The sequence below is a fragment of the Leucoraja erinacea genome, chromosome 1, assembly GCF_028641065.1.
Source record: "Leucoraja erinacea ecotype New England chromosome 1, Leri_hhj_1, whole genome shotgun sequence".
In the NCBI taxonomy this organism is placed as follows: Eukaryota; Metazoa; Chordata; class Chondrichthyes; order Rajiformes; family Rajidae; genus Leucoraja; species Leucoraja erinaceus.
Genome location: NC_073377.1, coordinates 156778601 through 156806295, shown reverse-complemented (window position 1 = coordinate 156806295; position 27695 = coordinate 156778601). Strand labels below are relative to the sequence as shown.

The following is a 27695-nucleotide window of genomic DNA, read 5'->3' as shown; positions in this document are numbered from 1 at the left end:
TTTTCATGCATTGGTTCAGCCAAAATCTGTGTTCACTCAACCATATCCTTTATTGATTACTTCTTCAGCAAACAGTAGGCCGTGTGTGATGTACATAATTGGACAGTTGTCAGGGGATAAGGGTGTTAAGAGTCCTGTTTCTCCAGCTGGAAATTGGAAACACCTTGATATATAAATAGAGCATGTCCCATCTCTCCTCAGCACTGAGACTAAGGAAATCTGTTTTCTGAGAAAATAAATTAACTATTTAAGGCTTCCAACGGAAGTATCTAAGAGCATAGAATTTTTTCCTCAAAATGTTCAGTGCTGCAAGGTTAAAGCAAATTTAATATTATAAGGCTGTTTTATTAGAAATTGCCATGGAATGGTGAATGAAGTGCCTAGATGGACTATAATGTACAAATAAGTTTCATTTTTGTAATTTGTGCACTTTATAAAAAATTAAGACATCCATTTGTATCTGAATTAGGAAGATTAATAACTTGCTTCGTTAAGCAACACTGCACTGTTAAAAGCATGATTACCTTTTTATATTTGAAATTATTTTGTCTCCTTAAGTACATAGAAAATACACATCTGAAGAAGGGTTTCGGCCCGAAACGTTGCCTTTTTTCTTCGCTCCATAGATGCTGCTGCACCCGCTGAGTTTCTCCAGCTTTTTTGTGTACCATAGAAAATACATCTTGGTTAAATATTTGGACACTAGCAGCTATATTGAGTGTGTAAATATATTTTACAAATAATAACACCACATTGCCAGGAATGGTACCTTGGAGATTACTGTGAACAACGTTAATCAAAATCCCTGTCTTTCTATATCTTAATGGAAAAAATATACTATTTATATCAAATGGTTAAAGTCTCTACTTGTGTTATAAATGGAGAAAGTTTTATCCATGTTCAACATTTGTGAAGTTATAGTAATCAGTGCACTTTCTAGGTTGCTGATACTTATGCAAGGAAAGGATTTTCTGTCTTTGGTGGGAAGGATATCGATCCATCATTTGGATTTTTCCATTACTCCGACAATATTTCATGTACAATGTTCTCTGTATTTTTAGACAAATTCCTTGTCAATAAAGAGGCAGAAACTTAGAATAATATGTAATATGTTCCAAAAGGCTGGGCAACATAAAAGAATGTGAAATTTAAAAAAAAAAACACAAGAAAGTGGGAGCAGGAATAGGCTACCAGGCCTCTCATGTCTGCCCCACTCTTCAACATGATCATGATTGGTTTATGCTGGCCTCTGCTCCTGCCATGTTTCAGATCCCCATGACCCTCCATTCCTTGTTCTTTCAAGTATTTATTTCCATGTTAAATACTGTATATCTAATGATCTGACCACCACCCTTGGAGGCAAAGATTTCCTGCAATTCTCGTCTGAGAGAAGACATTTCTACACAGCTGAGTTTTAAATTACTCTTATTTGTAGCTATTTCCCTTTCTTCGCAATTCTCCCAATTGTGAAAACATCTCAATATTTACCCTGTAAAGTCCCCTTGAGATCTTACATGTTTGAATCAGATTGCCCTTAATTATTGTAAACTCCAAGGAGTACAATAGACAATAGGTGCAGGAGTAGGCCATTCGGCCCTTTGAGCCCGCACCGCCATTTACTGTGATCATGGCTGATCATCCACATTCAGTATCCTGTTCCTGCCTTTTCCCCGTATCCCGCTATCTTCAAGAGCTTTATCCAACTCTCTCTTGAAAGCATACAGAGAATTTGCCTCCACTGCCATCTGAAGCAGAGAAATTCCGCAGATTCACAACCCTTTGTGTGAAAACGTTTTTCCTCATCTCCGTTCTAAATGGCTTATCCCTTATTCTTAAACTGTGGCCCCTGGTTCCAGACTCGCCCAACATCGGGAACATGTTTCCTGCCTCTAGCATGTCTAAACCTTTAATAATCTTATATGTGTGTACCTACCAAGGACTGTGAATGTTATCATGTTTGATAAAAAAAGGAGGGAATGAAAGAGCTAATCTAAACCTAAATCTAAATCAAATCTAAAATTGAGTCGTTCCTCTACAAAAACATGGTCTAGTAGAACAAAAGAATGGCTCGATGCCAAGTGTGAATGACTTTGCAAATTATATGGAACACAATATGGAGGAGACATTAAGATGGAAACCTGCGTAATAACATGTGCTCTTTCAAGGCCATAAAGAAGTCAAGATTGAAAAAAATAGCTGACGCTCCAGAGATAAGTAATAATTATTGCATGAGCTTGATTTGGACCCAGCTTTTCCTATATTCTGAAAGGCTATAAAATGTTTGAGTCACGCCATATTCAGACTTGGTAGGAGTGTTTTACTGACAAGAAAAATGTATAATTGTGCTAACTTTCCTTTGTTCTGTGAGTGGAGCCTGAGAAGCACTGAGCAACGTTTGTGCTCATGGTCGATCTTGCCACTCCCATCTAACGAATCAATTAAACATTGCCATGGTTTACCTTTAACAATTTTGTTGCTATCTGCTTTTTAAGAGACAAAGCTTGACACAAGAACTCCCAGATATGATATAGTTGGGATCACGGAGACATGGCTCCAGGGTGACCAAGGCTGGGAGCTGAACATCCCGGGATATTCAATATTCAGGAGGGATAGAGAGAAAGGAAAAGGAGGTGGGGTAGTGTTGCTGGTTAGAGAGGAGATTAACGCAATGGAAAGGAAGGACATTAGTTTGGAGGATGTGGAATCGGTATGGGTAGAGCTGCGAAACAATAAGGGGCAGAAAACGCTGGTGGGTGTTGTGTACAGGCCACCTAACAGTAGTAGTGAAGTTGGGGATGGCATCAAACAGGAAATTAGAAATGCTTGCGACAAAGGCAAAGCAGTTATAATGGGTGACTTCAATCTACATATAGATTGGGTGAATCAAACTGGCAGGGGTGCTGAGGAAGAGGATTTCTTGGAATGTATACGGGATAGTTATCTAAACCAACATGTAGAGGAACCAACGAGAGAGCTGGCTATTTTAGACTGGGTATTGAGTAATGAGGAAGCGTTAGTTAGTAGTCTTGTTGTGCGTGGCCCCTTGGGCAAGAGTGACCATAATATGGTTGAGTTCTTCATTAGGATGGAGAGTGACATTGTTAATTCAGAAACAATGGTTTTGAACTTAAAGAAAGGTAACTTTGAGGGTATGAGATGTGAATTGGCCAGGATTGACTGGCAATTAATTCTAAAGGGTTGACGGTGGATATGCAATGGAAGACATTTAAAGACTGCATGGATGAACTACAAAAATTGTTCATCCCAGTTTGGCAAAAGAATAAATCAGGGAAGGTAGTACATCCATGGATAACAAGGGAAATCAGGGATAGTATCAAAGCAAAGGATGATGCGTACAAACTAGCCAGAAAAAGCAGCATACCGGAGGACTGGGAGAAATTCAGAGACCAGCAGAGGAGGACGAAGGGCTTAATTAGAAAAGGAAAAATGGATTATGAAAGAAAACTGGCAGTGAACATAAAATCTGACTGCAAAAGTTTTTATAGATATGTGAAAAGAAAGAGATTAGTTAAAACAAATGTAGGTCCCTTGCAGTCAGAAACAGGTGAGTTGATCATGGGGAACCAGGATATGGCGGACCAATTGAATAACTACTTTGGTTCCGTCTTCACTAAGGAAGACATAAATGATCTGCCGGAAATAGCAGGGGCCCGCGGGTCAAAGGAGGTGGAGGAATTGAGTGAAATCCAGGTTAGTCGGGAAGTGGTGTTGGGTAAATTGAATGGATTAAAGGCCGATAAATCCCCAGGGCCAGATAGGCTGCATCCCAGAGTACTTAAGGAAGTAGCTCCAGAAATAGTGGATGCATTAGTAATAATCTTTCAAAACTCCTTAGATTCTGGAGTAGTTCCAGAGGATTGGCGGGTAGCAAACGTAACCCCACTTTTTAAGAAGGGAGGGAGAGAGAAAACGGGGAATTACAGACCAGTTAGCCTAACATCGGTAGTGGGGAAACTGCTAGAGTCAGTTATTAAAGATGGGATAGCAGCACATTTAGAAAGTGGTGAAATCATTGGACAAAGTCAGCATGGATTTACGAAAGGTAAATCATGTCTGACGAATCTTATAGAATTTTTCGAGGATGTAACTAGTAGCGTGGATAGGGGAGAACCAGTGGATGTGGTGTATCTGGACTTCCAGAAGGCTTTCGACAAGGTCCCACATAAGAGATTAGTATACAAACTTAAAGCACATGGAATTGGGGGTTCAGTATTGATGTGGATAGAGAACTGGCTGGCAAACAGGAAGCAAAGGGTAGGAGTAAACGGGTCCTTTTCACAATGGCAGGCAGTGACTAGTGGGGTACCGCAAGGCTCAGTACTGGGACCCCAGCTATTTACAATATATATTAATGATCTGGATGAGGGAATTGAAGGCAATATCTCCAAGTTTGCGGATGACACTAAGCTGGGGGGCAGTGTTAGGTGTGAGGAGGATGCTAGGAGACTGCAAGGTGACTTGGATAGGCTGGGTGAGTGGGCAAATGTTTGGCAGATGCAGTTTAATGTGGATAAATGTGAGGTTATCCATTTTGGTGGCAAAAACGGGAAAGCAGATTATTATCTAAACGGTGGCCGATTGGGAAAGGGGGAGATGCAGCGAGACCTGGGTGTCATGGTACACCAGTCATTGAAGGTAGGCATGCAGGTGCAGCAGGCAGTAAAGAAAGCGAATGGCATGTTGGCTTTCATAGCAAGAGGATTTGAGTATAGGAGCAGGGAGGTTCTACTGCAGTTGTATAGGGTCTTGGTGAGACCACACCTGGAGTATTGCGTGCAGTTTTGGTCTCCAAATCTGAGGAAGGACATTATTGCCATAGAGGGAGTGCAGAGAAGGTTCACCAGACTGATTCCTGGGATGTCAGGACTGTCTTATGAAGAAAGACTGGATAGACTTGGTTTATACTCTCTAGAGTTTAGGAGATTGAGAGGGGATCTTATAGAAACTTACAAAATTCTTAAGGGGTTGGACAGGCTAGATGCAGGAAGATTGTTTCCGATGTTGGGGAAGTCCAGGACAAGGGGTCACGGCTTAAGGATAAGGGGGAAATCCTTTAAAACCGAGATGAGGAGAACTTTTTTCACACAGAGAGTGGTGAATCTCTGGAACTCTCTGCCACAGAGGGTAGTTGAGGCCAGTTCATTGGCTATATTTAAGAGGGAGTTAGATGTGGCCCTTGTGGCCAAGGGGATCAGAGGGTATGGAGAAAAGGCAGGTACGGGATACTGAGTTGGATGATCAGCCATGATCATGTTAAATGGCGGTGCAGGCTCGAAGGGCCGAATGACCTACTCCTGCACCTAATTTCTATGTTTCTATGTTTCTATCTCGTTGTACTTCTCTATTTCCCAATTTGACACCATTCAGATAATAATCTGCCTTCCTGTTTTCGCCGCCGAAGTGGATAACCTCACATTTATACACATTAAACTGCATCTGCCATGCATCTGCCCACTCACCCAACCTGTCCAAGTCACCCTGCATCCTCATAGCATCCTCCTCACAGTTTACACGGCCACCCAGTTTTGTGTCATCTGCAAATTTGCTAATGTTACTTTTAATCCCTTCATCTAAATCATTAATGTATATTGTAAATAGCTGCGGTCCCAGCACCGAGCCTTGCGGTACTCCACTAGTCACTGCCTTCCATTCTGAAAGGGACCCGTTAATCCCTACTCTTTGTTTCCTGTTTGCCAACCAATTTTCTATCCATGTCAGTACCCTGTCCCCAATACCATGTGCTCTAATTTTGCCCACTAATCTCCTATGTGGAACCTTATCAAATGCTTTCTGAAAGTCCAGATACACTACATCCACTGGCTCTCCCTTGTCCATTTTCCTAGTTACATCCTCAAAAAATTCGAGAAGATTAGTCAAGCATGATTTCCCCTACGTAAATCCATGCTGACTTGGACCAATCCTACTACTGCTATCGAAATGTGATGCTATTTCATCTTTTATAATTGACTCCAGCATCTTCCCCACCACCGATGTCAGGCTAACTGGTCTATAATTCCCTGTTTTCTCTCTCCCGCCTTTCTTAAAAAGTGGGCTAACATTAGCTACCCTCCAATCCACAGGAACTGATCCTGAATCTATAGACCATTGGAAAATGATCACCATTGCGCCCACAATTTCTAGAGCCACTTCCTTAAGTACCCTGGGATGTACACCATCAGGCCCTGGGGATTTATCAGCCTTCCCTCCCATCAGTCTACCCAACACCATTACCTGCCTAATATGAATTTCCTTCAGTTCCTCCATCACCCTAGATCCTCTGGCCACTAGTACATCAGGGAGATTGGTTGCTTCTTCCTTAGTGAAGACGGATACAAGGCACCTGTTCAACTCATCTGCCATTTCCTTGTTCCCCATAATAAACTCACCTGTTTCAGTCTTCAAGGGTCCAACTTTGGTCTTAATGATTGTTTTCCTCTTCATATACCTAAAGAAGCTTTTACCATCCTGCTTTATATTCTTGGCTAGCTTACCTTTATACCTCATCTTTTCTCCCCGTATTGCCTTTTTAGTTATCTTCTGTTGCTCTTTAAAAGTTTCCCAATCCTCTGGCTTCCTGCTTATCTTTTCTATCTTATACTTCTTCTCTTTTATTTTTAAACTGTCCCTGACTTCCCTTGTCAGCCACGGTCGCCCCTTATTCCCCTTGGAATCTTTCTCCCTTTTTGGAATGAACTGATCCTGCACCTTCTGTATTATTCCCAGAAATACCTGCCATTCTTATTCCACTGTCATTCCTGCTAGGGTATCTTTCCAGTCAACTTTGGCCAGCTCCTCCCTCCTGGCTCCATAGTCCCCTTTGTTCAACTATAATACTGATACTTCCGATTTTCCCATCTCCCTCTCAAATTGTAGAATATAATTTATCATATTATGGTCACTACCTCCTAATGGCTCCTTTAACTCAAGTTCCCTTATCAAATCCGGTTCATTACACAACACTAAATCTAGAATTGCCTTCTCCCTGGTAGGCTCCAGTACAAGCTGCTCTAAGAATCCATCACGGAGGCACTCCACAAACTCCCTTTCTTGGGGTCCAGTACCAACCTGATTTTCCCAGTCTACCTGCATGTTGAAATCCCCCTTAACTACCGTAGCATTACCTTTACGACGTGCCAATTTTAACTCTTGATTCAACTTGCACCCTCTATCCAGGTTACTGTTTGGGGGCCTGTAGATAACTCCCATTAGGGTCTTTTTACCCTTACAATTCCTCAGTTCTATCCATACTGACTCTACATCTCCTGATTCTATGTCACCCCTCACAGGGGACTGAATTTCATTCCTCACCAACAGAGCTACCCCATCCCCTCTGCCCACCTGTCTGTCTTTTCGATAGGACATATACCCTTGAATGTTTAGTACCCAGCCCTGGTCCTCTTGCAGCCATGTCTCTGTAATTCCCACAACATCATACTTGCCAATTTCTAACTGAGCCTCAAGCTCTTCCACTTTATTTCTTATTCTTCACGAATTCATATACAACAATTTAACTTCTATATTCACCTCTCCTCTCACACGGGTCACTATTGGCCCTGACCTTAGTCTCATATCCCTTCTCGAATTTTCCTTCCCATTAATTCGGGAGTCTTTTGCATCTTTTCCTGTACTCACTTCCCCCTTAACTCCATCTTTAGAGTCCCAATTTATCAATCGCTCCCCCCCCCCACTATTTAGTTTAAACCCACACGTGTAGCAGTGGTACTGATCCAAACTGTCTATAGCATTGTAAGACACTGTGCCTGTTGATGTTTTCAACGATGATAATGATGATGATTATTATTGTCACGTTTACCAAGATACTGTGAAAGGCTATACAAACAGATATGATAATATCATACATAATTACAATTAAGTCAAACTCACGTACAATAGAGCAAAGGACGAGATACAGAGTGCAGAATATAGTTCTCAGCATTGTAGCACATCAGTTCCTTAGCCAAAATCCAATATCTACAATGGAGTAAATGTGAATTGGACACAACCCTAGCATATGGAAAGATCGTTCAAAAACCTGACAACAGAGAGGAAGAAGTTGTTACTGACTCTGCTGGCGCAAGGAGAAGAAGGAGTAACAAGTCGGCTGTCTTTCCGAGCCGGCATGAAGTGTAGATGGAATGGTGGGAGGTCTGGACTGTGATGGATTGGGCTACATCTATAAGTACGTGTGCCACGTTTAAACAAGATGTTGAAGAAGGCGTATGGCATGCTTGCCTTCATCAAGCAGTGCTCAGAGTAGAAGAATTAGGATGTCACGTTACAGGTGGCTGGATGTTGGTAAGACTGCACCTGGGTCAGCACTTGGTCTGGTAAATTATAAAATCGTGAGGGATTTAAAAAAATAGTTGGTCATGTTTTAAGGGGGCCCATGGGGCACGTTTTTTACACAGGTGGTGGTGGTTATATGAACTCAGCTGCTAGATGAAGTGGTAGAGGCGAGTATAATCATAGCGTTTAAAAGGCATTTGACAGCTTCATGGATAGGAAAGGTTTAGAGAGATTGGTATCGATGGTGGGAGGTCTAGTCTATCTGATGGGAGAGGCTGCATCTACAACTGTAATTTCTTGCAGTCTTGAGCATAGCTGTTCCCAAACCAAGCTGTAATGCAACCCCATAGTATACTTTCTATGGTGCATCTTTCAGACTTCATTTAAAACTGTAGAGAAACAGCGTGGAAACAGCCCCTTCAATCCACCGATTTCACACTGACCAACGATCACCCTGTACACTAACACTGCACATTAGCGTCAATTTACAATTCTGCCGAAGCCAATTAACCTACAAACCAATCCACATCTTTGGAGTGTAGGAGGAAAGAAAAGCACCCGGAGAAAACCCATGTGGTCACAGAGAGAATGTACAATTAGATTAGATTAGATTCAATTTTACAGTCATTGCACTTTTCAGTGCAACAAAATGGTTTAGCCTGCAGTCATAACATAGAATAAATAACAAAACACACACTCAACACAGTTTAACATCCACCACAGTAGCACATCCTCACTGTGATGGAAGGCAAAAAGTCCCAAAGTCATTGTCTCTTCCCTCCTTGCTCTCCCTCTGCGCCGAGGCAATCCAGGCCTCCGATGTTGTGACCCCGCCGGGTGATGGTAGGTAAGTCCCGCGGCTGAATCCGAGCTCCGCAAACGGGCCGGTTCAAACTCTGCGGCCCGGGGCGGTCGAAGCTGCCGAAGCTGCCGCCCTCCAGTCCAGCGGACGCAGCTGTTGTTGCGGGAGCTCCGGAAAAACAGGTCACCAACCTGTGACCTGCGAGCTCCCGGCGATGTCGTCTACTGGCGATAGGCCTCAGCGCAGATGGAGATGGAGACGGGGGATACGGCAAGAAAGGTCACATCCCCCCCTGAAGGAAGAGTCAAAAAACATGTTTCACCCACCCCCCCCACACATACACAACTAAATAAACCGAAATAAACTGTAACAACGGGACAAAAGAAAACAAAAAAAGAAAAGACAAACGGACTGCAGGCGAGCCGCAGCTGCAAGGCAGCACCCATATTCAGGATCAAACCCGGGTGTCTGGCACTGTAAGGCAGCAGGTCTATATCGCTGCACCAAGTTTAAAACTATTAGAAGTGTTTTAAGAGTCATTGGAGACATTCTGAATTTTCTCAGTCACCTCAGGAAGCAAAGGCATTGGTGTGCTTTTTTGACAATACAATACAATACCTTTTATTTGTCATTTGAACCTCACATGAAGTTCAAACGAAATTTGGTTTCTGCAGCCATACAAGAAAAGAACCAAGACACACACCAACACAATTCACACAAACATCCATCACAGTGAGTCTCCTCCTCACTGTGATGGAAGGCAAAGTCTTATCTCTCCCCTGCTCTCCATTCCTCTCCCGAAGTCGAGGTTAAAGGCCCCGGCAGGCGGCCTGCTGCAGTAATGTGGTTGGTCCACTATTGATCATTGATAATATGAAGGGCAAGGAACTTGAAGCTCTCAGTCGTTTCCACTTCAACACCATTGATGCTGAATGGGGCATGTACAACTCCATTCTTCCTGAAGTCGATAATTAGCTCCTTCGTCTTACTGACATTGATGGAAAGGTTATTATCCTGAGACCATGTTACGAAGTTCTCTATCTCTTTCCTATTCTCCATCTCATCATTGTCAGTGACCCGGCCCACCACAGCGGTGTCATTTGCAAACTTGTAGATGGAGTTAGATCTGAAATTTGCCATATAGTCGTGAGTGTATGGGGAGTATTGTCGGGGGCCATGACATACATGGAATTCTCTGCCTCAGAAGGCAGTGGAGGCCAATTCACTGGATATTTTCAAGAGAGAGTTAGATTTAGCACTTAGGGCTAAAGGAATCAAGGGATATGGGGGGGGGGGGGGGGGGGGGAAGCAGGAACGGGGTACTGATTTTAGATGATTAGCCTTGATCATGTTGATTGGTGCTGCTGACTTGAATGGCCTACTCCTGCACCATTTTTTTTTCTCCAGCATTTTTGTCTACCTTCGATTTTCCAGAATCTGCAGTTCCTTCTTAAACGCAGATATAATTTAACTCAGTGTAAAGTGATGCACTTTGCAAAATTAAACTAGGCAGAATTGGAGTGTTACTGAACAGAGACCTAGGGGTACAAGTACTGTACATAGTTCCCTGAGAGTAGCAACACAGGCCATTGAAGAAGGCGTTTGGCATGCTTGCCTTAATCAGTCGGTGCTGTGAGTAAAAACCTGGGGATGTCATGTTACAGGTGACTAGATGTTGGTGAGACCGCACCTGGAATATTGTATGCAGTTCTGGTCACCATACTATAGGAAGTATGTGATTAAATTAGAAAAGAATCATAGGGATGTTGCTGGAATTGGAGTGCTTGGGTTATAAAGAGAGACTGGAGCAAAGGAGGCTGAGGAGCGACCCATATCGAGCTTTATGAAAGAATGAGAAACTCAGAGAAGAGAAAGGGTCACAGTCTTTTTCCATGGGTAGGGGAGTCTAAAACTAGAGGGAATTTGTTTAAGATAAGAGGGGAAAGATTTAAACGGCACCTATGGGACAAGCTTCTGTCCAAAGATGGTGTCATGTAGATGAAATAAACTTCTGGAAGATGTGGAGGAGGCTAGTACAATCATAAAATTTTAATGGTATTTGACAGCTTCATGGATAGGAAAGGTTCAGGGAGGATATTGGAGGGGATTGTGTGTTTCACCTGTACCAGGAATGTGACTTTCATGTGGGGATCAGTCCAATTACAGCTCTGATTGGGATAGCACACAAAAATTGTAGAGCAGTGACGAGTTTCTCAAACAAGTCAGTTTATTCAAGACTTTGCCAGAATATATTGGGAAAAATTCTAAGAGAACCTAAATTTGAGTATAGGAGCAGGGAGGTTCTACTGCAGTTGTACAGGGTCTTGGTGAGACCACACCTGGAGTATTGCGTACAGTTTTGGTCTCCTAATCTGAGGAAAGACATTCTTGCCATAGAGGGAGTACAGAGAAGGTTCACCAGACTGATTCCTGCGATGTCAGGACTTTCATATGAAGAAAGACTGGATAGACTCGGTTTGTACTCGCTAGAATTTAGAAGATTGAGGGGGGATCTTATAGAAACTTACAACATTCTTAAGGGGTTGGACAGGCTAGATGCCGGAAGATTGTTCCCGATGTTGGGGAAGTCCAGAACAAGGGGTAATAGTTTAAGGATAAGGGGGAAATCTTTTAGGACCGAGATGAGGAAAACTTTTTTCACACAGAGAGTGGTGAATCTCTGGAATTCTCTGCTGCAGAAGGTAGTTGAGGCCAGTTCATTGGCTATATTTAAGAGGGAGTTAGATGTGGCCCTTGTGGCTAAAGGGATCAGGGGGTATGGAGAGAAGGCAGGAACAGGATACTGAGTTGGATGATCATCCATGATCATATTGAATGGTGGTGCAAGCTCGAAGGGCCCAATGGCCTACTCCTGCACCTATTTTCTATGTTTCTAAAGTGTTTCACTGATTCACAGCACCTACGGGCTTCTTATACTCTGGAACACAATAGTTACATGCAGGTTTCACATTTTTGAAATAATTAGTCAGTGATCAATGTATCTTTGTAGTCTTTCATCTTGTTTTTATCCCCCAGAGTTTACTTTAACTTTCTGTTCCTTATTTAGTTTGGTTTAGTTTAAAGATACAGCTCGGAAACAGACCCTTCGGCCCATCAGGTCTGCGCCAACCAGCGATCCCCGCACATTAACACTATCCTACACATGCTAGGGACAATTGACATTTATACCAAGCCAATTTACTTACATACTATTTACAAAACCATTCTCCCATTCTCCCATTCTCCATTCTCCCAATGGGTGTCAAAAGGTTACTTCTCTTATCTCATGATCAGTTTTATTACCCTCTGCCTGGTTTACAACCTCCTGTGTTTATCTTTACCCCAGCTAGCTTTGCCAAACTTGTAATGTAAACACTTCCTAAATCTATTTATTGCCTTTCATAATATGACTTTTAAGTTACCTTCACCATGTTGGTCTCTTTTCTTGGATTCAAACATATTACGAATTTTACAATTTTCTTATAATTTCCACAGTTTCCTTTACCAGAGATATTAGCCAAATGCAGACAAATGGAACTGGCACAGAAAGGTACCTTGGTCAGTATGAAGAGTTGAACAAAAAGGCTTTTTTCTGTGCTGTCACTCTATGACATTCAAGATTCAAGAGAGTTTATTATCATGTGTCCCAGATAGGACAATGAAATTCATGCATTGCTTCAGCACAACAGAATATGATAGGCATAAATAAGTACAGAACAGATCAGTGTGACCATATACCATTGAATATATATACACACATAAATAAGCAGATAAAGATAAAGTGCAATGGGCTATTAATGTTCAGAGTTTTGTTTGAGTTGAGTTTAATAGCCTGATGGCTGTGGGGAAGCAGCTATTCCTGAACCTGGATGTTGCAGATTTCAGGCTCCTGTACCTTCTACCTGAAGGCAGCGGGGAGATGAGTGAGTGGCCAGGATGGTGTGGATCCTTGATGATACTGGCAGCCTTTTTGCGGAAGTGACTACAATAGATCCCCTCGATGGTGGGGAGGTCAGAGCCAATGATGGACAGTGTTAACAACTTTTTGCAGTCTTTTCTGCTTCTGGGCGCTCAAGTTGCCAAACCAAGCCACGATGCAACCGGTCAGCATGCTCTCTACTGTGCACCTGTAGAGGTTTGAGAGAGTCCTTCTTGACATACCGACTCTCCGTAATCTTCTCAGGAAGTAGAGGCGCTGATGAGCTTTCTTTATAATTGCATCAGTGTTCTCGGACCAGGAGAGATCTTCAGAGATATGCACGTCCAGGAATTTGAAGCTCTTGACCCTTTCCACCATCGACCCGTTAATATAAACGGGACTATAGGTCCCCATCCTACCCCTTCCAAAGTCCACAATCAGTTCCTTGGTTTTGCTGGTGTTGAGAGCCAGGTTATTGTGCTGGCACCATTTGGTCAAATGGTCGATCTCACTTCTGTACTCTGACTCATCTCCATCAGTGATACGCCCCATAACAGTGGTGTCATATGCGAACTTGATGATGGAGTTTGCACTATGACTGGCTACTCAGTCATGAGTATAGAGTGATTACAGAAGGGGGCTGAGCACGCAGCCTTGAGGTGCTCCTGTGCTGATTGTTATCAAGGCTGACACATTTCTACCAATACGGACAGACTGTGGTCTGTGAATGAGGAAGTCAAGGATCCAATTGCAGAGGGATGCGCAGAGACCCAGTTCTGAGAGTTTGGTAACCAGCTTGGAGGAGATGATTGTATTAAATACCGAGCTGTAGTCAATGAATAACAGCCTGACATATGAGTTTTTGTTGTCCAAGTGGTCCAGAGCGGAGTGGAGAGCCAGCGAGATCACATCCACCGTTGATCTGTTGTGGCGGTAAGTGAACTACAGTGGGTCCAGGTTTTTGTCGAGGTAGGAGTTGATTTGCGCCATGATCAACCTCTCAAATCACTTCATCACCACTGAAGCTAGTGCCGCTGGTTGATAGTCATTGAGGCACGTCACCTTGCTCTTCTTGGGCACCGGTATAATTGATGCCCTTTTAAAGCAGGTGGGGACCTCAGACCTCAGAAGTGAGAGGTTGAAAATGTCCATAAAAACTACAGCCAGCTGGTCCGCACAGGTTTTTAGAACTCGACCGGGTATGCCACCAGGTCCAGGCGCTTTCCGAGGGTTCACCCCTCTGAAGGATTTTCTCACGTCGACCTCTGTGACCGTGACCGAGATACCATCACAGCAAATGGGGGCTCGAGAAGACACATCAGTGTTATCCCTATCAAAGCGTGCGTAAAACGCATTGAGCTCGTCAGGGAGTGACGTTTCACTGACATGAAACTTAATGGGTCTGTCCCACTTTGGCGATTTTTCAGCGGAATGTCAAATTGCCGGCAGTCGCCTGAAAAACCAGGAACTGGAATGGCGACTGTCAGAGTGGAACACACATGCACACACACACACACACATCGCTTCCTTCACCAACCTGTGTGATTTTTTTAGACAGCGCTCCCCCTGCTTGCCCTGTCTAAAAAATTCACACGGTGCAAAGCCAAGGTGATACAGACACACACCACGATGAACAGGAAGGTTGGCGCTGTAAAAAGACGGCTAATGCAAAGTGTACGGTAAGTCCTTTCAATGAGGGGGAGAGGAGGGAGAATGGGGGAGAAGGAGTGGAGACATCTTTTAAGAAGCCGGACATTTAACGTTACCGATTGGTTATCCTTAATTCTGAAAACGACTGCTTACGTTTTTTTCCCCCAATGAGCCTATAAAATTCATCGGTCAGCACCGGCTCCAACCTACGTGAACCTCTGAGAACCTTCGACCTCCTGGCAACCCACTAGGACCTCCTGCCGACCCACCTACGACTCGAGAATTCTCGCTACTCTTCATGGCGGTTTCATTCTAGTCGCCGCTAATTTTTCAACATGTTGAAAAATTCACGGTGACCATGATGAGACCGCGACTTAGTTCCCAGAATACGGAAATTCCTCACGACCATGAAGGCGACTCCTCGGCAACCACCCGCGAACATGTGACGACCATGTGGCGTCTGCAGAGTCTCCTGCAGTCGCCTAAAAAGTCGCCTAAGTGGGACAGGCCCATTACTATTATTTTCCAAGCTGCTGCCTGACTTACTGAATGTTTACACAAGGTTCTCCCCTTTTATTGATATTTTAAACACCTTGATCACATCAGTTGATTGTAGGGTATCTTTTGTACTGAAAGATATTCAAGGCACAACTCTGAAACCTGTCCCCTATCCTTTGATTCTGGTAAATATATGGTTTGACCTTACCAAGGGCATTATATCCTTCCTGGGGTTTGGTGTCTAGAAGGGAACGTAGCTGGTGTTGGATGAAAGTTCTAAAACATAACTTCCATGTATTTGTAATGTAACTGACTTTAATTAAAAGCCAAGATACCATTCACCCTTTTTATTGTATTTCCTCAATACATGGGTTATGCCCTTCTTTCATTTGCTCACTAAGAAACTATGAATGGCAGGTATTTTAAGCTAACAAAGTGCTCTTTTAAACAAAACACATTTCTTATTTGTGCTTATGCACAAACAGACTGATTCCACCAAGCTCTACACTAATTATATAGCAGGGAGAACACATGCAAGTTACTAACCAGTATTATGTTACACCTCTCTAAAAGAAAATCACACGCAACTGCCCCATCTCTGTGTACTTTGGCCAACATATTGTCCATGAAGATCAGGTGCTACATCTGTTCATTTCCTTTCTCATGATCTCAAATGATGCATGAATTAGTACATTTCTACTCACCACCACTTTTTGGTATGTGTGGCGTTGCTCTGGTATAAGTTTCATCTTCTCTATTTTTGCAAAACTTAACAGTGGCAGATCTTTGGCAGCAGTGTGCATGTTTTATTTTGGCCATCTCCAGTGGATTTCTCTAAATGTTACATATTTTGTCACCTTGTTCCATGAACAGCATCTACTTATTTACCCATGAATGCTTGCATTAGAACATTCTTCATGATTCTTCTGTGATATATCTTTATCAGTGGCATGCTGCTTTCAATAAAGGTGTGATATTTTACAGTTTACAATTACAAACTACAATATTCTTAGTATCAAGAGCACATGATGAATTGATTCTAAGTGTGCCTCGAGACCAATGACTTTCTTCCTCAATGCATTGCTCCCTATTCATGTTGAAATTACATTGACTACCCTTGTTCCAATTATACCCTTATTGGCACAGATACATGTAGCAGATATTCCTTCAACAGAATTGACCATGTTTAGCCTCAGATACATTGTGTATTCAGTTAGATGTCTACATCTGGATGTGTGTCTCTCGTGCACGGCTCATTTTATCCACGTCATGGACTTTCTGTGCTGTTTTCATTCTGCACAGGTCATGGACTTGATTTCCCATATCATATTGTATAGTTTCTTCCCCATATGCAGGGTATTGTTTTCACAGCTGCTTCTGCTGGCATAATTGCCATTATACTTGCAATAAGTAAGCTGCCATGGCTGTATTTTCCATGTGCCACCTTTGCCTTGCACTTCATCTATTATCCATCAGCATTTCTAGACCAGCTTTGGATGGCGGCACAGCTTTGCACGTCTCCTTGCATTTTTCTAACTCTATCTCACCTGCTAGCTGTTGCCTAGAGCTGAACTCCGATGAGCAAATCCTTAGATTCTATAACACTACAACTATCTGTCATTTAAATGAACAACGTGCTTTCGTAACAAAAAAGCCTACAAGAAAAAAGTAAATGAGGTCAGTTACCACATGATTTTCCAACAGAAGCAAACTAGCTTTCATAAATTCCAAACCCACATAAATATAATAATAGCCAGAGAGTACAGTAGTTGTTCTTACGCTACAATACTTAAAATAGTGACGGTCCACATAACAATCATTGGCTGAATCATCTTCATGAATCAGTTTAGCCGGTGTGTTACTAGCTCGGCATTTCCAAGGTTTTCATCCAATAATAGGAAAACAGATTAGGCATGTACTTCCTAGTCAGGATTAAATCGGGTAGTATGCCTGCTCTTTCCCTGCAGGTTCAGAGAAATGCTGCTGAAAAATCCTGTTGCAATTTCCAAACACCAGCCTGTTCCTGTCATCACAATATTAATGTTACTTGATGGAACATTAGATAAAAGTCATGCCATTGAATGACATAGTGAAGTGGGGAGAATCTCACTTGATGAGGAGGTTGACGACACAAGTTGTTCACAAGTTTTATGGGGCTTATTAACCCAAATAGAAATCTTTGTCAGTTAGTGCTCTGCACAGTCATGGATTACTTTATTATGCGATGAACTGTGAATGGAGTCAAGAACTGTTGATTAATCAACAGATATCTCTCCTTCTAACCTTATGGAAGGAAGATTATAGACAAAACAACTGAAGGCAAGTGAGCTTAAACCATTTCCTAAGGAACATCAGGTGGGTGATCTCGTAAGCCTCAGCGGACCGAGCGTAAATGTTCAGCAAAGTGGTCGCCAAGTCAACATTTGGTCTTGCTGATGTAGAAGAGCTCCCATTGTGAACACCAGATGCAGTAGATGGGGTTAGACGAGGTACAAGTGAATCTCTGTATAACCTGAAAGGACTGTTGTGGTCCCTGGATGGAGTCAAGGAAGGAGGTATAAGGACAGGTAATGCACTTTCTGCGGTTGCGGGGAAAAGTACCTTGGGAGGTGATGGTTTGGGTGAGATGGGACGAGTAAAGCAAAGAATTGCAGAGGGAATGGTCTCTGCAGAAGGAACATAGACTCGGTGACCGTTTCACTGACAATTACATTTGGTCCGCCGAGGTCTATGGAATCTCCTCATTGCTAACCATTTCAACTCCCCTTCCCATTATCTTACTGACCTTTCTGTCCTAGGCCTCCTCCATTGCCAGAGTGAGGCCACACACAAATTGAAGGAACTGCACCTCATATTTCGCTTGGGTAGCTTATAACTCATTGGTATTAATGTTGAATTCTCTAATTAAGTAACTTCCAGCAACACTCCTCTCCCCCCCTGGCCACCTTCCTCCATCCTAGTCATTTAACCAGTTCCACAATTCACCACACTGTATCCCTCTAGAGATCCATGCCTTCCCTAGCCACCAATTGAGATCATTTGTTGCCGGTCCTGATTTGTCCAGGTCTTTTCATGCCTTCAGCTCACAACACCCCCCCCCCCCCCTCCACCACACCACCTACCTTCAGTCTGAAGAAGGTTCCAAACCCGAAATGTCACCTATCCTTTTTCTCCAGAGATGCTGCCTGACCCACTGAGTTACTCCAGCTGGTATCAGGCAACTGAACTACCTTATCACAACCAGAGAGCAGTCCTGAACTACTATTGACCTCATTGGAGACCCCCGGACTATCTATGATCAGATTGTACTAGACGTTATTCACATTATTCCCCATATCATGTATTTGCACACTGCAAATGTCTCAATTGTAATCATGTATTGTCTTTCCGCTGACTGGTTAGCACACAACAAAAGCTTTTCACTGTACCTTGGTGCCCTTGACAATAAGCCAAACTCATAAACTAAACTCAATGAAACTGTGGACAGATGCATCTGCATCATATAGATTATTGTTGACAAGGATAAGTGGTCATGCGCATCCTGCTAATCTCACTTCCTGTCACATGCCTGATTTTAGCAACTATTTTCTTTTTGGATAGTTACTATAAGTGATTTGTGATAACTCTTGTACTCTTAGCGAAATATATTTTGAGCTCCTGACAACCTTGATGCTTCTAAATGGTACTCAGCAGGGAGGAGTATCTGAATCATCAGTTGAGGTGATGTGGATGATGGTAATCATGAGATCACTGGATGCCAAGTACTGCAATCCACCATTATTAATTATATTTGTCCTTGAGGTCTTCATTTACATTTGTTGTAAACACCACCATTCAAAACTATGTGCAGCAAATTTTTCAGAGTAGCAGGTGATGGGGACCTGAAATAGAAATGGAGAATTCTTGAAAAGCTCTGCAAGTTAAGCAGCATCTTAGAAAGAAAATCAGTATATCTATTATTACTGACAATTTCCATATCCAGCCAGCAACCCTTCCTCGCTTTGCATTTTGTTGGAACCAGGGTGCTGAGGCAGTAATAACGTCTCCTGTAATCCTCACTCGGGGCCTCTCTAACACCAACACACCCTTCCTCGGATAATGGGCCCAAAACTGCTCACAATATTCCAAATGTGTAGGAAGGATCTGCAGATAGTGATTTACGCTGGAGATAGACACAAAATGCTGGAGTACCTCAGCGGGACAGGCAGCAGCTCTGGAGAGAAGGAATGGGTGATGTTTCGGGTTGAGACCCTTCTCGATGTCTCAACCCAAAACCTCTCCCATTCCTTTTCTCTTATCCCGCTGAGTTACTCCAGCATTTGTGTCTATCTTCATAATATTCTAAATGTGGGCTGACCAGCGTCTTATAAAGACTCAGCATTACATCCTTGCTTTTATATTCTAGATCTCTCGATATGAATGCTAACATTGCATTTGTCTTCCTTATTACCAACTTGACCAGCAAGTTAACCTTTTGGGAATCCTGCACCACCATTCTCAAGTCGCTTTACACCTCCTATTTCTGAATCCTCTCCCCATTTACAAAATAGTCTACATGTTCATTCCTTCTACCAAAATGCATGACCATACACTTTGCCATATTCTATTTGCCACTTATTTGTCCACTCTCCCAACCTGTCCAAGTCCTACTGCAGTCTCCCTATTTCCTCAACTCAATCTATCCCTCCACTTATCTTCATATTGTGCAAAAACTTGGCCGTAACGCTATCTAAACTATCATCCAGATCGTTAACATATAATGTGAAAAGTAGCGGACCCAACACTGTACCCTGTGGAACACCACTAGTCACCAGTGGCCAACCAGAAAAGGCCCCCTTTATTGCCAATCTTTGTCTTCTGCCGGTCAACTAATCTTCAATCCATGCTAGTACTTCATCTCTAATACCATGGGCTCCTATCTTGTTTAACAGCTTCACGTGCAGCATCTTATCAAAGGCCTTCTGGAAATGGATGGATTAATTTGGCTTGCTTACTTTTGACATAATATTCTTGGAATATTTAACATTATTTGATAATGACTCTGTGTACATGCACCTGTAAAGGAAAGGCTTAGCCTCACCCGCCTGGCATCTCAATCATGCTGTCTTTGGCATTCTCTCTTACACTCATTGAACCAGATAACTTGACAAATAGTATTTTGAGGAGTTGAGCTAGATAACGAATTTACAGATTGTGGTAGAATATAATTCTGTTGCTGTCGATGGCCTACTGTCCCTCTTTGGTCCCTAGTTTTTGAGCTGCACTATTTGTGTTGGATCTGGTCCATTTATTGCAGCAAAATTGCCATTATCACATGAGGAAATATCTTCTCAGTGAAAGGAAATTGTCTCCTTACATCCGGGGATGGCCTCCCCAAATTTCATGGCAGGTGCCTCTGTGACACATAGATACGGTAAATATACACGTACTTGTTAACTTCAATCTCTATTCTTCCACAGTCCCTAGTTTCTCAACATTAGCACCCTTTCTTAGCCCTTGCTGTCTCCTCCCCTTCCTTAGCCCTCGAGCTGTCTCCTCCCATCCCCCAGCCCTCGGGCTCCTCCTCTTTTTTTCCTTCCTTCTCCCTGCCACCCCCTTTCAGTCTGAAGAAGGGTTTCGGCCCGAAACGTTACCTATTTCCTTCGCTCCATAGATGCTGCTGCACCCGCTGAGTTTCTCAAGCATTTTTGTGTATCTAAGATCATTGTGCATCTCCATTCATTCCATGGTTTATTGGTCACTTGCATTGACAAAAGTTGTCCTGAAGATATGGGAGTAGGCTTACTACCAATAACATCTTGCTCCATTCAGCACAAAATATATGTTTGAGATATGTTTTTTCCTTATCACTTTGAGTTATTTCTGACTACTCTGTTCAGTCAATGAGGAGAGTGTAAAGGACCTTTTCACTGAGATTATTAACGCTTCCTGTGTTGCTCCTAATATTGCTCTTGTCATATTTTCAGATGCCTGATAACCAGGTGAACATACTTGAAATTAAAACTGAAATGGCAATTGCTCAGCTACCTGAAAGTGAATCCAATTATCCCAAAACTTCCCGACTTAACCTGCTAGTTCTTTAGCAAATCTCTTAAACTTTCATCCAAATTTGTTCTTTTATCAAGCTGCGGGTTTAATTTCATACATTTGCTTTTATATAGAATATGCATGCTTTGATAAGGATGGGCTTTGCCTTTGACAAGAATGGGCTGGGATGCAGGGATAAACGGTACAGTCTCTAATGGGAAAATAATCTTATCTTTCCTGGATCTGAAATAAATCACCTCACGCAAGCCCAATGTTGAGGTTTTGCCACTTAAATAATCAAAAATGTTTGCAACTTCATGTTCATATTTGCAATGCTACTATCTTTCCTAACTATTGTGATAAGTTGAGGGCCAAATTAAGAACAGATACTTGGAAAACATTACTATCCAGTCCTTATTTCTAATAAAACCAGAGGTGAGAAATTATTAAAAGAAAGTGACATAATTATAGGCTGAATTTAAGAGTATCGTCACCTTAAGGGCCTGTCTCACTTGGCGATTTGTTCGGCGACTGCCGGCATAATTGACTGACATATCAGGTCAGCGGAAAATTTGTGGCGTGATGCGGCGGTGACGCAGTGTGATGACGTATGACGTGCGGTGTTTTTTCAAGTGTCGTAACATTTTTTTGTGTCGCCACTGGACTTTGAAATCTTTTGTCGACACTGATATGACGCCGGCAGTCGCCGAAAAAATTGCCAAGTTGGACAGGCCCTTAAGGCTTGGAAAAGGCAATCGATAAACCGGCAAAGAAAATACGAAGTTCAGCCAAGTACGAAAATATGAAGCTTCAAAGAAGTAAAGGAGACTCAATGTCTTACCCAATTTTAGATGCTGAAGTTGAAATGGTTCAGCATTGGACAAAGGATCGGCATCGTGGCATTTTACAATAACATTCCCATACCCCAATAATGCAGCATGGCTACTAAGATATCGCCATAATCAACCATAACTGAATGTATCAGTCCTTTTTAATAAATGTTATAACATACAACACCATTTGTTCCAACAGTACATTCAGTTCAATGCAAGAGCTTGTTTTGGTGCTGGCACCATCTTAATAGTTGTCATTAATAATATAAAGTTGGTTATTAATCACCACAGCATTTCTTTCATGCAATGCTCTTGAAAATATGAGGAATTGCAAATAGGGCGACAAAGCAAGAATCAAATCAAAAAGGCATTTACATTAGAGCCTAAAAGGAAAATCTGCGTCCACATTGATAAGAGAATTAAATTACCATTATATTTTATATATTTTTAAAATTTACGAATCCATCTTCGCATTAGCGTATATGTATAATGTCATTAACTCCATAGTTATACATTAATTATGATATCTTAATGTTACTGTGTTCTGAAACTCAATTGCAAGACAAATATAATTGCAAGTAAGTTCTCAATAGATTATAAAAGATGAAAAAGAAACTACTTACATTTTAGAACTTTTTTTAAGACCTCAGTACCCCCAATGAAGTATTTTGATCTGCGGCCATTTTATTAAGCTGGACTATATATATTATCATAGCCAACGGAAAGTGTTCCTACTTGTTTTTAAATTATCTCAGTTTATTTTGGTACTTATCTATTCTCGTACGTTGTTTCTTGTATCTTACTCATTTAAAATCAATATCCTTATAATATTTCATTCTTCCACAGCACAGGAAATTCTTCTGAAGCTCTTGAATACCTGAAAACATTTTTGGGCCTGGCAGAGAAAAGCGGTGATAAATTGAGTTTGATCGATGCTTGCAGATTCCTTGGGATTATGTATAATAATCTAGTAGGTATCAGTTTGTATATATATGGATGGAAGTTGGATCTCATCTAGAGTTGAATACTGGTAACAAGACCCAATTTAATGAGCATCATACCATTCATGGATACCTGAAAATCACCCGTCCCCATATTAAGCCATGTTAAGGGTCCACAGCGGCTGCTTAAAACAAGAATCGGGTCTCTTAAATATATGAATTAAGGATTTACTAAGCCGGATCATGCTCGTCTCAATATTCACCCGGAGAGTTCTCTGCCACAGAAGGCAGTGGAGGCCAATTCACTGAATGTTTTCAAGAGAGAGTTAGATTTAGCTCTTAGGGCTAAAGGAATCAAAGGATATCGGGGAAAAGTAGGAATGGGGTACTGATTTTTGATGATCAGCCATGATCATATTGAATGACGATGCTGGCTCAAAGGGCCGACAGCCTACTCATGCACCTATTTTTCTATGTTTCTATGCCCCGAGATGGTACCTCGCACTCTTATTGCTCTACTTGCAAATAGAGTGTAGAATTGATATCAAAGTACCTTTTAGCAGTGTGAACTGTATAGTAACCATATAATTTGTATACCTATCATTATAGGCCCTATTAGTAGTGCTGGGAGGAGCTGGCAACACTTCCTGCTGGTCAGAACGGTCTCCTTATACAGTTTTGTTATTGGAATTGAAACCTACATGATCCATGATATTGTGTGCAATGTTGTCCAGCATGTTATTTAAAGACAAGAAGCATTTCCTGGCTCTCTTTAGTCTGCAGTGACATGAGCATCTAATTCTGCCACTTCAATACCAATGCCTGAGCTCCTCAGCTGACCCCTGTGACATTCAGTTCCCCTGACCCAAGCTCATGGGCAGAGAATCGTCACATGCAGAGGCCTCCTCTAATCTAAGTAAGGACATTATTCTGCTATGATCCTGCATGAAACTGGCACATTGACTGTACAATAGCATTTGTGTGCACACTTGCAGGATCACAAGAATTTCCATTCCAATATGCCATAAGGTAAATTGCAACCTAGGGTAAAGGAATTATGTCGAAATATGGAAAGAATGAAGGAGACAAGATTTGCATTTGGAAATATCTAGATGTGAATAACTATTATTTTGAGTTGTTTAAGGCCAGTGAGGGTATCAGAAAAGTAATAGATATATTAATTATTACAGAATATGCATTGGAAAAAGAATGGGTGAATACAGAATATCGTGATCGCATCTTTCCGATATTTTCTAAAATAATCTTTGAAAATCACCCAGTTATGTTCATTTTATTCCAGCTTTTAGGAAAAAATATTTGCAGGTCATAAAAGAATAACTTTCTGTTAACAGTGGTTACCAGCTTTTGGCTCTTTATGCTTTTTATTTATCTTATTAGATGCTGACTGACCTGCTTTACATTTATATCATTTACAATAATCACTTAAGAATTGCGGTATTCATTTTTCTCTTTGTTACGATATTCACGTTCATTTGATATTGTCTTTGAGCTCTCTTTTGCATTCCCATTAAATTACCAGAATTAGACATAGAAATGTAGCAAATACATATACTTACACTATCCATGAATGTTGCGCTGAAGTAAAATATTTACATATGCATTTGAAGTCATTTTCTTAAGATTAGCAATGGTAAAAATAGATTATGGAATAATTAAAACACAGTTTTCTGTGAACAATTTTCCTTGCCAATGTAAAATAGGATTTTTAGAGATTATTCCTGGGCTAATCATTGTCATGAATTGAATGAATACGTGGGCAGTAACCCCTGTCCCACTTACGTGTCCTTGGCACGCTAATTACACGACCTCGTGGTCGTGTTGAGGCACGACGGTCCCGCGAAGGTCGCGCGCGATTTCTTGCGCCCGCACAGCCGTCTGGAGCGCGTGACATCATTTGAAGATGGACACAAAATGCAGTAGTAACTCAGTGGGACCGGCAGCATCTCTGGAGAGAAGCAATGGGTAATGTTTCGGGTCAAGACTCTTTTTCAGTCTGAAAGAAGGGTCTTGACCCGAAACGTCACCCATTGCTTCTCTCCAGAGATGCTGAGTTACTCCTGCATTTTGTGTCTATCTTCAATTTTCTTGGCCCCGCGTTGGGAGTAGAAGTGGGGGCGGAACCGGATCCGCAACGGCCGTGAGCCCCAGGCCGAGTTCGGCGATCGTTTGCCTGCTTCTGCTGCTGTTAGAGGTGAGACGTTGCATCGCACCAGGGTCTTGGGCCTGTCCCACTTTGGCCGTCATTTACGCGACAGGCCGTTGGCGCGCGAAGATTCCATTCGCTACAAAAATTCGGAGCCCCGCGCGATGGCGCTCACAACTACATACCCCTCTGCGCTTCTCAGTGGGTCCGGCCCCGTGCGGCCATACGATGCCCGTGCGCCGCAACGCGACGACGAGGTCGCGTAATTTGTGTGCCAAGGACACGTAAGGGGGCCAGGCCCTTTAGAGTTTTTTTGAGTTCACTGCAAGTGCTACTTCCTACTGGAAGTTCCCAATTGCAGAATTACTGCAGTAAAATGCCAGTAAATCGTTGAGGAATATACTATTACAGGCAGAGTTAGTTGCTTTTACTGCCAGCTGGAAGCATTAAAAGAAAATTGAGGGATGCTATGAGGTGAAAGGGAGTGAGAGTTTACAAATTGTAACCAAAATAGTTTTAGGAAAATAAAACTGTTCTGATTTCATCATTGCTCAGTAGACGTTGATTGGCAACAACAATGAATTATGTCAGTTGAGTGTTTCACTGAAACAATGTTTAAGGCTGAAGAACCACCTTTCACTTAAATGATCTATTTCACAAGTAGGACCTAATTTGCAAACATAACTAGAAAGGCATATGAGTTACAATTTTTTGACAATAGCAGTGACATTGACAATGACCTTGTCAAAAGCACTTTCCATCTCCTTTGAGCATACTTTGAGATATTACTTATGCAATATTACATGTATAATACCATACAAAAATGTGTGTGTGCATTGATTGTCTGTATTCTTTTCATCCTCAGCTTTCCTTCTCAAAGAGCATTTTTTTGAATTCTTTGAAAATATGTGCAAAAATGTATTATTTAAATGTAATGTTAAAATGTGAAGTTGGTTAGAAAATTCATTTATTATAAATTGTTTTGAGGTAATTGTGATGTGATCATTGCATACTTATACATTTTGACCAAGTAATATTTAAAGAAGACTACAAAATGTATCAAAACCACACAATAGTACTTGAGACTTTTTTTCAATATTTTAAGTTTGATAGATTTGTGGATTAGAGCAAATTTACACATGAGCAAAAGGAAACATATGGCAATACAGTGGGGAATGTTCTTAATTCTTAGTATTCTTTGCTAACATAATGAGAAGAGATGTGAAAAGATCATCATACTTCTCAGATTAGGTTCAATGCTATGCTTTGCACCTGCTCACGTTTCACTGTTGACTTAATATATGCCTTCATGCACAGCCTAGAATTTTAAATTGCAGCAATATTTTTTCACTTTAATGTATTTTACCAAGAGGTGAATTCCCAACACAGAAAGATTACTGATCTGTTTTTGTTGCTCAAGCAATGAGACACGGATTTTGTCATAACCTTTGTGATACCCAAGGGCATGTGTATTAAGAAGTAACCGCTGACTGCTCTGTTTTTATTCCATAATGCAAAAAATAGAGAGGTAAGTGTCATTTTCTAACCCAAAATCATCTTTGCCTCACTGACCTTATTTGTCTGTAACATTTCATGACAGGGTCAGTATGATGTAGCCTGCGAGTATATTTGGCGAGGATATGAGATTGGAATGACCTTGGGTGATATCCATTTGGTAGAGATAATGCAAGTTCACCACGGAATCTACAAGGCTCACATGATGATGACCTCATATTGTCACCACGTTGAGGCTGCTGGACATGTGCATCTTGAGCGCTTGGTGACATGGAAGGATAGTAGATTAGACATGTTCAATGTCTCCAAAGCAGTAGGTAAGTGTTGATACAGAGCGTGTTAATGGATCTGCATTGTTAATGGATGGGTCATGATGTATTCACCTTAATTGTTTTTCACATCAATCATTGGTTTATTTCCTTACTTAATTTGATTTTGAGATTACATTCTTTCTACCGGGAAACATGGCTAGATGTTTGTAAACGTGATGCAGCTAATAGGCCATCCAGTGTGACTGATTACATGATTAATATGTTCATTGATATTAGCAGTTAGAACCCGTTTGCTTGAAAATGTCAAAGATAGACACAAAATGATGGAGTAACTCAGCGGGACAAGCAGCATCTCTGGAGAGAAGGAATAGGTGACGTTTCAGGTTGAGCCCCTTTTTCAGACTGAGCAGAGCAGCCGGTGGGTCAGTCTGAAAAAGGGTCTCGACCCAAAACATCACCCATTCCTTCTCTCCCGAGATGCTGCCTGTCCCGTTGAGTTACACCAGCATTTTTGTTCTATCTTTGATTTAAACCAGCATCTGCAGTTCTTTACTACACATTTTGCTTGAAAATGTCTTTCTGCCATAACAGTAAAAGGCTGGATAAAATGATGGTTAGTCTCCTAATCATCTGGAGGGTGAGAAATCTTGTTCTTCACCCATGCACGTTCCACACGTATTTCCGCAGTTGCAGTGCCATAACCTTTCTACAAGCAGAGTGGTCTATTAGTAGCGAGCATGCCTCAGGTGGCATATCAACTGTTTTTC

At 41.8% G+C, this 27695-nt stretch overlaps 1 protein-coding gene across 2 annotated transcripts in view; it reads left to right on the top strand.

Annotated features, from left to right (window-relative positions):
• ttc29 (tetratricopeptide repeat domain 29) overlaps window positions 1-27695 on the top strand; it is a 323363-nt gene that overhangs the window by 187756 nt on the left and 107912 nt on the right. For both annotated transcript variants that reach the window (XM_055646422.1, XM_055646429.1), the window contains exons 9-10: window positions 22883-23006; window positions 26742-26973. In XM_055646422.1, coding sequence (XP_055502397.1) covers window positions 22883-23006; window positions 26742-26973 — 356 coding nt within the window. The remainder of the gene's footprint in view (window positions 1-22882; window positions 23007-26741; window positions 26974-27695) is intronic.